This window comes from Lepus europaeus, chromosome 7 (genome assembly GCF_033115175.1).
Source record: "Lepus europaeus isolate LE1 chromosome 7, mLepTim1.pri, whole genome shotgun sequence".
NCBI lineage: Eukaryota > Metazoa > Chordata > Mammalia > Lagomorpha > Leporidae > Lepus > Lepus europaeus.
The window spans coordinates 55,315,810-55,332,936 of record NC_084833.1 but is presented as its reverse complement, the minus strand read 5'-3'; the positions used below and the strand labels follow the sequence as shown (position 1 = coordinate 55,332,936).

The 17,127-nt window shown below is 40.3% G+C and overlaps 1 protein-coding gene across 4 annotated transcripts in view; it reads right to left on the bottom strand.

Annotated features, from left to right (window-relative positions):
* SBF2 (SET binding factor 2) overlaps positions 1-17,127 on the bottom strand; it is a 544,097-nt gene that overhangs the window by 45,184 nt on the left and 481,786 nt on the right. For all 4 annotated transcript variants that reach the window (XM_062196513.1, XM_062196514.1, XM_062196516.1 and 1 more), the window contains 2 exons: positions 11,044-11,240; positions 8,227-8,364 (listed from right to left, as the gene is read on the bottom strand). In XM_062196513.1, coding sequence (XP_062052497.1) covers positions 8,227-8,364; positions 11,044-11,240 — 335 coding nt within the window. The remainder of the gene's footprint in view (positions 1-8,226; positions 8,365-11,043; positions 11,241-17,127) is intronic.

The following is a 17,127-nucleotide window of genomic DNA, read 5'->3' as shown; positions in this document are numbered from 1 at the left end:
ATTATATAATTGAAAGAATAAAGGATTTTATCAGCATTTATGGGGTAAGAGACAAGTTCCCAAGAAAAGGTTTTGTAGGTGATTTCTGTTAAACATGCATAACTCTTTCTATAGAATCTATGAGCTTTTCTCAGATATTATGGAAAGTATTAACTTTTTGCAAATGGGACCACAGGAAATTCAAGATGTGGATGAGAATAAAGAATATAATTTGACAAACCAATGTGAAAAAGTCACTTGTAACATATATATGACCATATGAAGATGGTTTAGTGACACATCAGGACATATAATACAGTACCTTGATTATGGATTCTTCCCTTAGCTGAAGATTTGGAATTTGACTGAGTAAAACAATTATTTCTGTACCCATGCACTGGCAGATAAGATTAAAGACAGAAGGAGAAATGAAATGTATATAGATACAGCAGCAAATATCAGAGCAGATTAAGAGAAGAATAAGCTATTTTAAAAAATGAGTTAACAGGGGAAACTATAATAAAAGAAGATTTAATTAACAAACAAAAAGCTGCACATTCACAAAAAAGAATTGAGTGCCGGTTACATGAAATTCAGCAGCTGTTTACAAATACCATAAGCACAACGAAATGGACAGCACAGCAGAAAGTGCCACTGAAAAATTATACCAAATGGAATAAGCTTTTGAAGATGGTCATTGACAAGTTATATAATAAAATTAAGAAATTTGGGATGTGTGTGTGTAAATGTTATGAATACATTGGCCCTTGTGTTGAAGGAGATGGATTGGCAAATGTTACGTGTTGTACAACACGCATGTTCGTGGAGCAAGGTCATCCATCGCACAGGGCAACAATGAAGCTCTAGTAACCATTTGGAATAACTAAGGGCAGGTTTTTGCAGAAGAGCATTAAGCATTGCCACACTATCTTCCTTCCTTCCTTTGTTTTCATTTGAAAATCACATTTATTTTCCATTAACAGGCAATTATGAGCAGCAAATATTCATGATCCTGTGACAATACCCAATACCACTAATAATTTAGCTTGTGATGACTGAAGTAAGACTTCTCTTAAAATTCCTATTTGCATCAAAATGACAGGCAGTAGTAGAGATAATACTTTTGTAATTTGAGTAATATATATGTATATATATTTTGAAAAGAAAGAAAGAACTTCATGACTATGGCAAATATTATCTGGCAATAACAAAAATGGTGAATAGTGACATCTCTCCCACAAAGGAAATACTCAAGTCAATTAGGGGGACAATACTGTATTTATTCAGGATTGTAAACTTTACTAGTATTATTATTAATACAATGCAAAGTTAAATAAAATATGGAACAATATAAAAGAAAAATTATTAGAAGTGATTTTTTATTTCTGCCTCCCTCCTTTGGACTCAGGAAAGAAGGGCAGTGATGGCGGTAGTGCTCACAGGGTCAGAAAGTAAAGTTTGTATAGATGGTGGCTAATACACAAAAAGCATGCCCAAGACAGAACAAAAACCTAGGACAGCCTGGAAAACGCGCAAGGCCTCCTGTGTGCTGGCCAACTGCTCTCCTTTCTGCCAGTTTTGAGCTTTCCTATTGGATATATGGAACACTCAGATGATGACAGTGAAGACTGAGTGGTTCATGATTCTCAGATACTGTTCCCTCAACACACCACACATTCTTACGCAGGACTCTGCCTAGAATGATTTTTTCCACTTCTTTAACTTATAAACTCCTATTTTCCCCTTAAGATCTAGGTACAATGTTAACTCCTCTGAAAGGCATTCCTGAGTTGTAGGGAGCTCTATTTGAATTTCCATCATAATGTACCGTGATCCTGTGTTTGCAAAGGCAGAAGGCCTATTCTTGTATCCATGCTAAGAGACTGCTATTTAGGCACTTAAAGCATTTGTTGATTATTTTCTTTTTAAAAATGAATATACTGATTCTCCATTTTATCTTCAACCCAATTATCTGCACTGAAAGAGTAAGACGAAGGGAATTAAACTAAAAGAATTAAGCATTCCCAAATAGAGGCTCATGAAAATTTTCCAAGCGCTTATCAATTGGCAGAAAATCAGCAATGACAAAATGACTGAAGTGGTGTGGGGCCAGTAGAGGATGATGGGAATTGGAATTCCACGTGGAAGTCATTTAACCAAAGGAATTATGCGACTGCAGAAGTGGTGGGGAGGTTGACTTAGATTTCCTGAGTGACGCTGAGACATTCTGAGCACTTAACATTAACAAAGGTCTACGATGGTGTTTTTTCAAACAGCAGTATCCCCCTTTGTGGCTTGTGAAATTATTTTAGTAGATCAAATCAGTGGGGTTTTTTTTTTTTTTTAAATTAAGTGGTATATGTGTATGTGGTATAGATGAATAATGTTTCATGAAACTCCTATTTCAGTATCTATACATTTTTTTTTTGACAGGCAGAGTGGACAGTGAGAGAGAGAGAGAGACAGAAAGGTCTTCCTTTTGCCGTTGGTTCACCCTCCAATGGCTGCTGCAGCTGGCACGCTGCGGCCAGCGCACCGCGCTGATCCGAAGGCAGGAGCCAGGTGCTTCTCCTGGTCTCCCATGGGGTGCAGGGCCCAAGCACTTGGGCCATCCTCCACTGCACTCCCTGGCCACAGCAGAGAGCTGGCCTGGAAGAGGGGCAACCGGGACAGAATCCGGTGCCCCGACCGGGACTAGAACCCGGTGTGCCGGCGCCGCAAGGCGGAGGATTAGCCTGTTGAGCCACGGCGCTGGCCTAGTATCTACACATTTTGCATTGTGGCTAACTATTATCTGAATTATGATATAAAAATGTGTATATAAAATGTATTTCTTCCTATGACTCAATCAAAAAGCTTGATAGTTACTGGCCTCGACTACAGCATATACCCTGTACTCTCTTGCCTTAGGACAATTAGGCTTAATGCCACTGAAATGCAAATATTGACCCCTCTTCTGCCCAGTATTAAGCAACAGCAAAGATAACAGTTATCACAAAAATAATAAGGGAAAATAACATTTATTCAACTCCTATTATGAGCTATTGATTACCAAAAGTGTTTTACATGTATTATTTCATTTATTGCTTATAACTACCTGAAAGCTATTATCTCCATTTTTACAAGTGAGGACACTCAGAATTAAGAGGTATTTTAATTTGTTTAACATTACACAATAACTAGAGGGCTATGGCTGGAATTAGAAAATAATTAAACTCAGTATATTGCTTCTGAGAAGAAATGATGTAGTTAATTTCCCCAAGGGGAATGCACTATTGCTCAAAGCATGAGTGTTTCTTAAGTACTAGTGTTATTCCCTTCACTCTATTCAGAACAAACAGAGGAGAGAAGAAGAGATGCTTAGGTTGGGTGTGGGGATGTGGTGCCTTAATTGTGAGTGTCACTTTATGTCTAGCCCAGGGCATGAGACACAAGATATATTTAGTAAGTGTTGTGATGAAAGTCCCAGTTACATTGCTATTTGTTGTGTGACCTTGACAAAATCACTTATTCTGAGTCTCTTAAAATACCTATTCTAGAGGCATTGTAAGATTTAAAATATGAAAGATTTAAAAGCTGCCTCTGTGGGCAGGCATTTGGTCTACTGGTTAAGTTGCTTGTGCCCCACATCAAAGTGGCTGGATCCCATCCCTGGCTCCTTCTCCTGATTCCAGTTTCCTGCCAATGCAGACCATGGGGGGGGGGGGTGGAGCAAAGATGACTCAAGTAATTGAGTTTCTGTCACTCATGTAGGAAACCTGGATTGTGCTCTCTGCTTTAGCCTCAACTCAGTCCTGGCCACTGTGGACGTTTGGAAGAGTGAACCAGTTGATGGGAGTGAACCCTTCCCCCCACCCTCCCAAAAAAGAAAACTGCTTCCATATGGCCACTTCTCAAAGATACCCAGACATTACATTTTGGTATTTAGGAAGCAGCACCAATTTTCTCATAACATTTTTATAATCAAAGTAATTTACCTAGGTTTTGAGCACATGTGCTCTCTGTATGGGGCTCAAAAATTATTTTAATTTTAAATGAAACACAATGTGACCTATTCAAATCTTCATGCTTTTCTTACATGGTTCTTGTGTAAAAAAAAAAAAAAAGTGCACTGCCTTAGGAATTGTCTAACATGCAAACTGAATGCAAAGTAATTACCGGGGCTGAAAAAAGGTGAAGGCCAACCTGAACCTTGGGTCAACGGAGCAGGAAAGGCGCACAGTAGAAATAAGAGAAGAAGAACACCAGGATCTAAGACTGTGAGACAATGAAAGGAATGGAAAAGCAGTGAGAATAGAAGAGAAAAAGAGGGAAGGTTAAGATGAAGATTACTAAGAGACAGGAGGCTCCTCTTACACCAAGTAAACGAGGAACTTCTAGAGTGACGGTGGCTCTCCAGAAGAATGAGCAGGCTTCACCACCTGGCTTGCTTCAGTCCATTCCTGAAACTTTGTGTGAGGAGAAATGATGCTATCTGAAGAGACACAGAGGATGTTGACAGTGTCACAAAAGAACAGTCCCTGTTTTTCCAATTAATGGCTAGGAAACTGGAAGATCTGAAAGACTTTGGGAGTAAAGAGATGGCACAAAATAATGAGATTTGTGTTTCTGTAACCCAGCTTAAGTTGCCAGAGTGGTAGGCATAAGTAAACATGGTAAGTTCAAGGTAATTTCAGTAGAAAATATTTTGGAAATGTTATCAGAAATAATAACTACAGCCTTAGATATACATGGAATGAGTCATAAACAAATAGATTTAACCCAAAGAGGTAAACAGAACCCTCCAGGTAACTTTGAGACTAGCAAAGAATGAGTTCATGAAAAGAATGGGGACTCTTCAAAGAAAGTAGCCATGAGCCTAAGAACAATGTAAAAAAAGAGAAGATAATATAGCTGAAATAGACTGGTGAAAATCCATAGGCCTTAGGTATGAACAATAAAGGACAGATGCTGTTTTAGCTGTAACCCATATTAGAGGTCCCCTGGTCAAATGTAGGAACAGGTAGCATGTTTGCAAAGATCAAACACAAAAGCAGAGTGTGGAGTGGGAGGGCTTCAACTACACATTTGCTGGAAGCTGCACTGTACGACAAGTTGCGTGGAAAAATTACTGCCTTGCCTTGCTGACAATATAAATTTTCAGATGGTAAATACAGCAATAGGGGAAGCTACAATCTTAGACCAAATTCCAACAAGAATTCCTGGTAACAGAAATACCAGCAATCTTAGGAGAAAATCACTTTACTATTCTTTGGTTCAAATTCAACAACAAAGAAATGATGAGAAGAATGAAGTTTCTATCTGAAACTTTTAAATGATGGTATTCTAAAAATTCATTAAAAAGCTACATACGAGTGTTTGGAGTTGAACTGTGTCCCCCAAAATTCTTAACCCCCAGGACTCAGAATGTGTCCTTTTTCAGAAATAAGGTCATTGAAAACGTACTTAGTTAAGATGAGATCATACTGGAGTAGAGTGGGCTCTGAATTCGGTATCTCTGGTGTCCTTATAAAACGGGTAAACTTGGAAACAGACACACAGGGAGAAAGCCACTTGATGACAAAGGCAGAGATCTAGGTGATGTATTCCTAAGCCAAGCAATGCCAAAGATTGTTAGCAAGCCTCCAGAGGTTAAGAGAGAGGTAGGACACAGGTTCCCCCTCACAGATCTCAGAAGGAACCATTTCTGTTGACACCTTGATCTTGGACTTCAAGCCTCCAGAAGTCAGATAGTTGTTTAAATTATTCAGTTTGTGGCACTTTGCTATGGTAGCCCTGGGAAACCAGTACAATGACCTCAAGGCATGACACATTAATTGGGAAAATGACTCAAGAAGGTTGAAAGCTCTTGAGAAATCCTGCAATAGTGAAAGTTCTGATGAGGCAGGAAAAAAAAAGTATCCACAGAAACTGAAGAAACTCACATGAATTTCAAAACCGGGAAAATCACGTTCTATAAAATACAGCCTTTAATGTTGACTTTGAATCAATTTTAGAATGGATTGTTAGTGGACTATTTATGATTACTTAGGAGAAAGCACTAATTCCTATAATAAATCATGCCAAAATATGATACAGTTAACAGTCTGAAAGCTTGGCAAATATTGGACTCAAAAGATTAGCAGAGATTTAGAAATCTGGGCCAGGTAAGTTTTAGTAGGAAGATTCATAACCAGTATAGATGAACAGATTAATCTCTTTTTTCAGAGAGGTTTATATTATTTTGCCATAGGTTTTGGTCCTTAGCTCTCATCTGTTCAACATTTTTAAAAACAACAAATCACATGAAAACAGTGATCAAATCTAATGATGCAGAAAAACAGCAATACACTGGTAGACAGAATCCAGATCCAAAGATCTAATATAACAGTCTACAGTCAAATGATGAAATTTTGTATTTAGAGCATGTAGTATTCTTAGATTCCAAAAGTAACCCTCAAGGTCAGTATCTGAACAATAACACAAGTGAAGCAGACGGAGGGAATTCATATGATATTTACCTCATTATGAGATAACCTAGTGATGGGCTGTTCCCACAGGTAATGTAATCTTAGGCAGCACAAACACTTTGAGAGATGGGCTCAATTCTGTGGTATGTTTTCAAGGGGTTTCAGTGTTATATGGGAATGAGAGGAAGAGTCTAAGAATCTAGGATTCCATTGTGAAGCAGTGGGACTTTGCAATCAAAACACCTGTTCTAGAATTGCCTCTGCAGAGGAAAAGAATCTCACATAAAGTTCCAGAGACAATACAGACCACCTTTTGGAGTTTAAAAGAGCAAATATACTTAGTCTTTCTCTATTTCCTCATGATAGCGGCAATGGCCCAGAGGGAAAAAAGAGAAACCTGCATAACTTTATGTAATTCTCCAAACTAGTAATTCAGAGATCATGAGTAAAAATAACAGGCTTTGGAGGTGCTGGCTTGTGTTGGATACCATTGAGTTTCCTAAGGTGTTTATGCTTTCTGTGATCAATTTTTCTACCTTGTCAACCTGGAGTATCAGGGAGTTCTCCCGAGGTTGATTCATCATTTAGACATGCTCTTCTCACCTCCTCTGCTCCCAAACTCATCAGTGTGTAAGACATCAACAGCTTATTATACCTCTTGTCCTATGAGGCTAAACTCCTCATCATGCTAGAAATAGATTTGACCATTCATTTACAGAAGGGTAACTACGAACAATTTGAACCATAATTAGTTGATTTAAAATAGCTACTATCTAGAATTTTTTTTTTTTATCTGTACCAGTGCTCAGTTATAAAAGCAATCTTACTAACCTCCTCGAGCAAAGCTATTGGATGGGTTTACATCCAAGTGTCCTGGCACTACCTGCTTAAGCACAGTGGACATTCTTGAAGTCCTCCTTTCAGTCCCTAAAGTCAGCCAAAAAGAAGAACAAACAAAAATCATGTTGTTTGGGTTAACATTACTCAAATGACAAAAAGTTATCTTCATGTGTAGCATGTCTAATTGCTGCCAAACACTGTAGTTTTTAAGTACCCAAAGCTTTATTAGAGATAACAAGGCAATGTTATTATTGCACCAGAGATAACACACATTTACAAGATTACAGAGAGTTAGGTTTGGCAAGTGCAATCAGAGAATTTAATGATAAATGAAGCAAGGCATGCATGGTGTTACTTTACAAGAAAAGCCACTTTCTGCTTATGTTGAGCTAATTCAAATAGCTGATTAAGCCAAAGAGACCAACTTCTCAAGTCACATGCTCCTGTGTCTAACACATTAGGGTTACCTCTACATGAACCCTCTTGGGGGTTCCATCACATGATAACTGAAACAGAATATTAGTACAAGTCTTAATGGCTTCATCCAAATCTCATGAAAACAAACTGTACTGAAAATCATAAAAGACTGTAGAAATTTTTAGAATTTCTAATAAATGGATGATTCTAATATATATTTAGCAAACATGTTCAACTTGTACGTTCAACTTTATACTAATAAAGTCTAAATAAAATATATTCTGCAGGAAAAACAATGAGTGACTATTTTCAACAACTTCTTTCTTATTACTGTATTAAAAAGAAAATAATCAAATCTCTACATTTGGTTACTATTTACTAGACATTAATTGTGGTACTCTGATTTTGATGTAAAATGAGTTACAGTTATAGCCCTACAGGGTAAAATTTTTACTGGGCAAAAAGCTACACAAACTAAGAATAGATCTATAGTATATAGATTACAGTAGTTGTCAAGAAGGAAATTATTATCAAATCTTACCTGGAGACAGAGCAAGTGCTGGCCTGACAGTAAGGGTGCTGTTGCCTCCGAGTTTCTGATGGACAGAAACTGCACTCAGCAAGGCTTGCAAGTACTTTTCCTGTTCTATGCTACTGGAAGATTCTAAGGAGGTAGGAGCTATAAAAGGAAAACATATTGAATAAAACAAACTCTTTGTTAATAAACATACATATGTATTTATATGTTTATTCTTTATTTTAATTTTCTTACCTCTTTTATTTATACAAAGTGAACAAATCACATGTATTTCATATAAACAGATTTAGGAGCATAGTGATGCTTCCCACTCTACCCTTCTTCCTCCTTCTTTCATTTCAATCTTTACATACTGTGTTTATTTTTTTTAACTTTTATTTAGTAAATATAAATTTCCAAAGTACAGCTTATGGGTTACAATAGCTCCCCCCCCCCATAACTTCCCTCTACCTGCAACCAGTCTTTAAGTCATCACACCCTAATAGAAACCAGCCCACTTAAAGCCTCAGTCTATTAAATAGGTAATCCTCTGATTTAGTTTCACCATACCTACCTCTCTATTGCTTCATCATCATCATCCCAGAAAGAGCTCAAAAACAAGCACAGTGCTCGCCTTCCAAGCACAGGTGTACCTTCTCATTACCCAAGAAACTCAAAATGAAAACTCATCAACAATAATATCTCCTTGATGGTGTCCCTCAGTACTGTTCTATGCTACTGTTTAGGAACAGACGATAGAGTGGGTTCCCTTGGCATGCCAGAATGGGTAGAGGTGAGGATTTCTCAATATCAACAGTTTTATTCTAATTCTGTCACATAAGCCTAAGAAGGAACATGAGCTTGTAAGGATTCCTTGGGGGAAGTGTGGAGGAAGATGGCAAGCAAACAGACGCAAATACACTAGATTTCCCGGTCCGTTTAAAAGAGTGCAAAAGGAATGCACACATGGAAACAATTGTAAGAGCAAGTCTGGGTTGGAGGGAATGTGAGTGTGGTTTATGTACAGCAAAGCAGAACTCACTGAAACTCACCCAGGCACTTTAAAAAGCAATTAGGGGCAGACTCACTAGAAGGGCAATAGATCTTAATAAATTTTCTTATAACCTAAACAAAATATTTAGTATTATTATTTTTTATCAATTTTAAGATGCCATCATATTTCATAAACCTTAAGATGTGATCAATTATAACAGGCACCACTACTTTAGGTATATAGTAAAATCTCTGCCTTTTATTTATTTATTTTAAAGATTTTTATTTATTTGAGAGGGAGAGCTACAGAGAGAGACAGAGAGACACAGAGAGAGAGAGAGAGAGAGAGAGAGGGAGAGAGGGAGAGAGGGAGAGATCTTGATCTGCTGGGTTCACTCCCCGGCAGATGTGCTGCAATGGCTGGACCTGGGCTGATCTGAAGCCAGGAGCCAGAAGCTTCTTCTGGGACTCCCACGCAGGTGCAGGGGCCCAAGCACTTGGGCCATTTTTCACTGCTTTCCCAGGCCACAGCAGAGAGCCGGATCAGAAGAGGAGCAGCCAGGACACAAACTGGTGCCCATATGGGATGCTGGAAATGCAGACAGAGGCTTAGCCTACTATGCTGCAGTGTAGGCTCCAAATTTCTGCCTTTTAAACTATGAAAATGTTTTTTCTGGTCACATTAATTATAAGAGGTATCCTGACTTTAAAGACTATAATGTGAACAAATGTATGAGTTAAAAAACAGTACATTTATATTACATTAAAAATCACAAAATGGGAATATATTTCAAATTTTTCCCATTATAAGCTCAGGGATATGCTCATGAGTGCTCTGGAAACGTTATTTTATGTAACTTGCACGTGCGTGTGTTCTCTCATACACACAATGTGCTTCCTCCAGGCAGAAACAGTTAAAAGCCGATTTCCTTCCATTACACCAATGCTGAGTCTCCAAGCCAGGTTTAACAATACAGCATTGTGTGTGTTGCTCTCAGTCAACTGAATGATCAAAGACACACTGGGCAACTTTCAGGAGGGAACTTGCAGGAGGATAAAGAAGAGATCTCAAAAGCATATGATTATACCTGCAGAACTACAGACTTTGAATTTACTTCATTTCCAAAGGGGAAAATATGCAACCATTCCCAACCTGGATCTGGTATCTCAGTGGCCCACTGTTTAATTTTATTGAACATCTATTGTGAGCAAAAAGCTATGAGAAAGGTCAGCAAAATATAGCTCCTGGCTTCCAGCTCTCAGACATGGTATTCACAAATACCTTCAGAAAAGGGATAATAGCACTTATTTTCCTAGCTTTCTAAAAATGCCTTCTTTTGAGATCTCCTAAAGCAGCATTTTGGTTATTTGGTTGCTGCTGCTACTGTGTGTGTGTGTGTGTGTGTGTGTGAGGGGGGAGGAGAGGGAGAGGGAGAGAGAGAAGGGGAGAGGGAGAGGAAGAGGGAGAGGAAGAGAATGAATTTGAAGAAATGAGACAGGATATCTTATTTGGCATGGAATTCCTGCTTGCCTTTGAAGCTGTTAAATATATCTGGATGCTTCCCAGAGGAAAGTAAAAGGAATAGTATAATCTAGTTCCCATCTAGATGGATACCCTAGGTTGCTGGAATGCAAACAGTCTAGATTCAAAGACTTAACTGTATTAATTTGTGTAGATCAAACATCAAGTAAGATGTCAACTTCAAGGTGGCGTCCCACACTGCCTAGCTCTTGTGTAAGCTGTACATGTTGGTGAAAGGGCACAACCAGCACTCCCAGTTTTCTTGTGTTATTTGAGGAAAACTCTTTAAGTGAAAGGGCCATAATTGTATGTAGAGAGATGCTTACCAGCCTGAGGGGAGTTCTGGGATTTGAAGAGACCAACAACTCCCTTGCCATGGAATCCTCCAGCTCGGAGGAGCAGAGTACCACTTCTTGAGTTCTTCCAACATACAACAGGCAGGCGATTATGTCGATAGCAGCGTGCTACTCTTGGTAAACTACTGTCCTGTACAGCTTGAGGTATGACTAAAAGGCCAGGATAGCTTTGGGGATATGGAAAGGAGAGAAGGAATGGAGAGAGAGAATATAAAAACATGAGTATCATAGAATTAGTAATTACCTGACTCATACTGATTGAGGGGCAAGACATATGAGTATATCTCAAATATGTGACTTATTTTTAATTTTCAATTCTTCAGGGGCTGAGAAGAAAAGGCCTTGATGGTAAAAATGGTACAGTTATCCACTGATCTGCAGTCAGTTTTCAAATTGTTCAGACTTGTGCTGAACAATCCAAGCTAAGAAACTAAACATGTAGAATTAATATTTGGGTAAACTGAATACTTTCCTTGCCTTACATACCACTTTTTTTCCAACTTGCAATAAGACTGTATAAATTAATGCCAACTTTATAAGAATAAGTTAAACTATCAACAACTCACAGACCACTGAAATGACCCCAGAGGATTGAATCCATCAACATTAGACTTCCTGAGATAGGGAAAGAACTAAAAATCACAACCAAAGGATGCTTTGAATGGGGAAATGCTCACATGCAAAACTTAGCTGGCATATTTTATCAGCATTACATGTTGCTATTAAAAAAATTAATTCAAAAATTATAGGACTGATGACAGCAAAAATAAAAACTAAGAATACCTTGTTTCATAGACTAGTAAGTACAAAAGTTGATAGGCAGGTTTCAGTCATATCTTTAGTTTATTTAGAAACATTACACTAATGATATTTCATATTTATAAGGTCCCAATCACTGATCTCATCTCTTTGGTGATCAAAAAACTGTGGTAAAAGATACTTAACATGGCCGGCGCCGCGGCTCAGTAGGCTAATCCTCCGCCTTGCGGCGCCGGCACACTGGGTTCTAGTCCCGGTCGGGGCACTGATCCTGTCCCGGTTGCCCCTCTTCCAGGCCAGCTCTCTGCTGTGGCCAGGGAGTGCAGTGGAGGATGGCCCAAGTGCTTGGGCCCTGCACCCCATGGGAGACCAGGAGAAGCACCTGGCTCCTGCCTTCGGATCAGCGCGGTGCACTGGCTGCAGCGCGCCTACCGCGGCGGCCATTGGAGGGTGAACCAATGGCAAAAGGAAGACCTTTCTCTCTGTCTCGCTCTCTCTGTCCACTCTGCCTGTCAAAAATTAAAAAAAAATACTTAACATAAAATTTATGATGTTATTTTTTAAAATATTTATTTATTTATTTATTTATTTGAAAGGCAGAATTACAGAGAGGCAGAGGCTGAGAGAGAGGGTTCTCCCTTCTGCTGATTCATTCCCTAAATGGCCACAACAGCTGTAGCTGCGCAAATTTGAAGCCAGGAACCGGGACTTCTTCCAGGTCTCCATGTGGCTGCAGGGGCCTAAGGACTTGAAACACCTTCAACGGCTTTCCCAGGCTATAGCAGAGAGCTGGATTGGAATTGGAGCAGCCTGGACTCAAACTGGCACCCATATGGAATGCCAGCACTGCAGGCGGTGGCTTTATCCACTACGCCACAGCACCAGCCCCTCATGTTATCTTTTTAAAGTGTACAAGTCAGTGGCATTAAATACATTCACAAAGTTATGCAACCACCACCAGTATCCATTTCCAGAGTTTCTAAGCGCTTATCTTTATATAAACCATTGCTGAGAGAGGAGAGGAATCCAATTTCTAGTCAAGTAAATCATAATCTTCAACTACTTTAGTGAATGCCAATTTAACCTTCTGTATTTACTCAATGATAGCTTTGGAAGCATTCTGAAAGCATAGAACCTTGGTGCTCCATGAGGCTGAGGCTTGTATTTTTCTAACACTGAAAACTGATGAAAAGACCAAGCTGCAGACACAATCTCTCAAGAAGGCTGGAAAAGCAGTCTCACGATTTGAACCTTTAGTTTTTAACTCCACTTTAATATCTGTTTTCCTGTGCTACTGACACAATGATAATGTGTATAACATCAGAGAGTAATGTCTATTGGCTCCAGGAGCTGCTTCAGTAACTAGCAAAGAACCAGCACACTCCTTCACTTGTGTCTTCTCCTCCCACTGGACATGAGTTCCATGGACCATGCTCTCTTACACACAAGATCCAAGGCTCTGCTGCTCCCAGACTTGGGCTTCAGGGACAGCTGGAGATCCCCTGACACTGGGGCAAGCAGTGCTGAGCCTGAAGAGCAGGAGAGGCCGCTCTCAGTACCAGCCTTATACAGTAATGAAAGGTACCAAAGTAAAGCTCACGAGGCAGTCTGGGCTTCAGAAGCTGCTGTGCAAACTTCCTAGACAAGAGTAATTCACATGCATATGCTCAAAGCATAAACTAACTTACACAAAAATAAATCCATGTCATACCAACCATGTAAAGAAATGAACCATTACCAACCAACCAAGAAGACCCACTCACGTCTCCTCCCAATCACTATTTCTCCCCTTCTTTTAAGGTTACCACTAAACTGACTGTTAACACCACCAATGAGTTTCGCCCATTTAAAAATTCTAGATAAAAGGAACCAAGAGAATTTATTATTTTGTGTCTGGTTTCTTTTGCTCAACATCTTGTCTGTGAGATCCACCCTAGTTACTGTGTTTAGTTTGTTCACTTTCATTACAGTATAGAATTTCACCATGTGATTCTACTACCACTTATTTATCTATTCTACTGCTGTTGATCTTGAGTAGTTTCTAGCATTTTATTTTAAGAATAATGTTGTCGGGGCCGGCACTGTGGTGCAGTGGGTTGATGCCCTAGCTCGAAGCGCCGGCATCCCATGTGGGCACCGGTTCTAGTCCCAGCTGCTTCTCTTCCCATCCAGCTCTCTGCTGTGGCCTGGGAAAGCAGAAGATGGCCCAAGTCCTTGGGCCCCTGTGCCCACATGGGAGACCTGGAAGAAGCGCCTGGCTCCTGGCTTTGGATTGGCGCAGGCCCAGCCATTGCAGCCATCTGCGGAGTGTACCAGAGGATGGAAGACTTCTCTCTCTGTCTCTATCTCTCTCTGTAACTCTTTCAAATAAATAAAATAAATCTTAAAAAAAAAAAAAAGAATAATGTTTGGCCGGCGCTGTGGCTCAACAGGCTAATCCTCCACCTTGCGGTGCCGGCACACCAGGTTCTAGTCCCGGTTGGGGTGCCGGATTCTATCCCGGTTGCCCCTCTTCCAGGCCAGCTCTCTGCTATGGCCCAGGAAGCAGTGGAGGATGGCCCAAGTCCTTGGGCCCTGCATCCCATGGGAGACCAGGAGAAGCACCTGGCTCCTGCCTTCGGATCAGCGTGATGCACCGGCCGCAGCAGCCATTGGAGGGTGAACCAACGGCAAAAAGGAAGACCTTTCTCTCTGTCTCTCTCTCTCACTATCCACTCTGCCTGTCAAAAAAAAAAAAAAAAAAAAAGAATAATGTTGTCAGGTTATGTTAATGTTGGCATAATGGTTAAGGCACAACTTGGGGATGCTTGTATCCCAAACTGGAGTGCCTGGGTTTGAGCCCCAGCTCTGCTCCAGATTCCAGCTTCCTACTAATGTGCACCCTAAGAGGCAACAGGTGATGGCTTATGTACTTAGTTTCTGCCACTCACACACTAGACTCAAATTGAATCCCTGGCTCCTAGCTTTGGCCTGGCCTAGTATGGGCTGTGGCATTTGGAGAGTGAGCCAGCAGAGGGGGTATCTCTTCCATATTAAAAAACTAGAAAGGGCTGGTGCTGTGGCATAGTAGGTAATGCTGTCGCCTGCAGTACTAGCATCCCATATGGGCACCAGTTTGAGTTCTTGCTGCTCCACTTCCCATCCAGCTCTGTGATGGCTTGGGAAAGCAGTAAAAGATGGCCCAAGTCCTTGGGCCCCTGCACCCACATAGGAGACCTAGAAGAAGCTCCTGGCTCCTGGCTTTGGATGGGCCCAGCTCCAGCCATTGCGGTCATTCGGGGAGTGAACCAGCAAGTGGAGGACTTCTCTTTCTCTCTCTGCAACTCTGTATTTCAAATAAAAATAAATAAAATCTTTAAAAAAAGAAAAAATTAGAAATCATAAACATATATATGAAATGTTTTTCTGTATTTAATGACCTTACTATATATTTTTCAAAATCCTTTTAATGTGGTAGGTAAATTATGCTAGTTGATTTTCAAATGTGAAATGTTCTGTATTCCTACTTGGTTTTAATGAGTGAATCTTTTGTTATCCTTGTCACTAATAATTCTTTTTGAAAAAGGCATAATTTATTTATTTATTTATTTAAAAGGCAAAGGGACAGAGAGTGAAGGAGAGACAGAGAGAGAGAAATCTTCCGTCCACTCTTCAAATGGCTTCACAGCCAGGTTAGGGCAAGGCTGAAGCCAGGGAGCCACAAACTCTATTCTGGTCTTCCACATGGGTGGCAGGGTCCTAGAAGCACTCGAGCTATCCTCTACTGCCTTCCAAGGTGTATTAGCAGCAAGCTGTACTGGAAGCTGAGTAGCCTGGACATAAACCAGCAATCCACATGTCACAGGTAGTAGCTTAACCAGTTATGCCACAGCATCTCCTGAACTAACAATGCTCTTTAAAGTCTACTTTGATATTTATATAGTGACAATAGCATTTTTATAGGTAGTTGTGCATAGTATTTTCTCCATCCTTTTACTTCCTACCTTTTTATATAAATTCTTGCATGTTAGCTACATCCCTTAAAAGCAGCAGAAAGCTTAAAGAAAAAAAAAAACAACATGATAATCTATTTCAGTTAATCAGAGCATTGAATCAATTTTCAGTTAACAAATTATTCATATATTTCAACTTAAATCTTCCCTCCTACTACACGCATTTCATTGTCCCATCTGTTCTGTTTTTCCTTTGCTATCCTTTCTTGCCTTATTTTGGATTATTTTTATTATTCTATTTTCTTCTTTCCAATAGTTTGATGAATGTCTGATTTTATACCACGATAAACACTTTATATAAAAAGGGTTCTAGGGGCTGGCTCCATGGTGCAGTAGATTAATCCTCTGCCTGCAGCATCAGTATCCCATATGGGCGCTAGTTCTAGTCATGGCTGCCTCTCTTCCAATCCAGCTCTCTGCTATGGCCTGGGAAAAGCAGTAGAATACGGCCCAAGTGCTGGGCCCCTGCACTCGCATGGGAGACTGGGAAGAAGCATCTGACTCCTGGCTTCAATTGGTGCAGCTCTGGCCATTGTGGCCAACTGGGGAGTGAACCAACAGAATGAAGACCTTTTTCTCTGTCTCTCTCACTGTCTGTAACTCTACCTCTCAAATAAATAAATAAAAAAAAAAAGGGTCCTAACAAATCATCTATTAAATTTTTATTTGTTTCTGGAAGACTGAATTGATAAATGAGGTCTGTTTTCTCACTGGTAGGCATAAATTTGATAGAAAGTTAGCCCAATAGCAGGATAATCATACCTCAACAATACTACTTGCACTTACCTACAATAATGACAGAATCCCAAGAAAATTACTGCATATTAAGAGTTTCAACTTTTGGCCGGCGCCACGGCTCACTAGGCTAATCCTCCGCCTTGCGGCGCCGGCACACCGGGTTCTAGTCCCGGTCGGGGCACCGATCCTGTCCCGGTGGCCCCTCTTCCAGGCCAGCTCTCTGCTATGGCCTGGGAGTGCAGTGGAGGATGGCCCAAGTGCTTGGGCCCTGCACCCCATGGGAGACCAGGAGAAGCACCTGGCTCCTGGCTTCAGATCAGCGCGGTGCGCTGGCCGCAGCGCGCCTACCGCGGCGGCCATTGGAGGGTGAACCAACGGCAAAAAGGAAGACCTTTCTCTTTGTCTCTCTCTCTCTCACTATCCACTCTGCCTGTCAAAAAAAAAAAAAAAAAGAGTTTCAACTTTTTAGTACTTGGTGCAAACTGTTTATTGGGCCACAGTCTCAAACCATGTTCCAAACCTGTTCCTCCAGTTTCAAATTGGAATTTGTAAACTTAAACTGCCA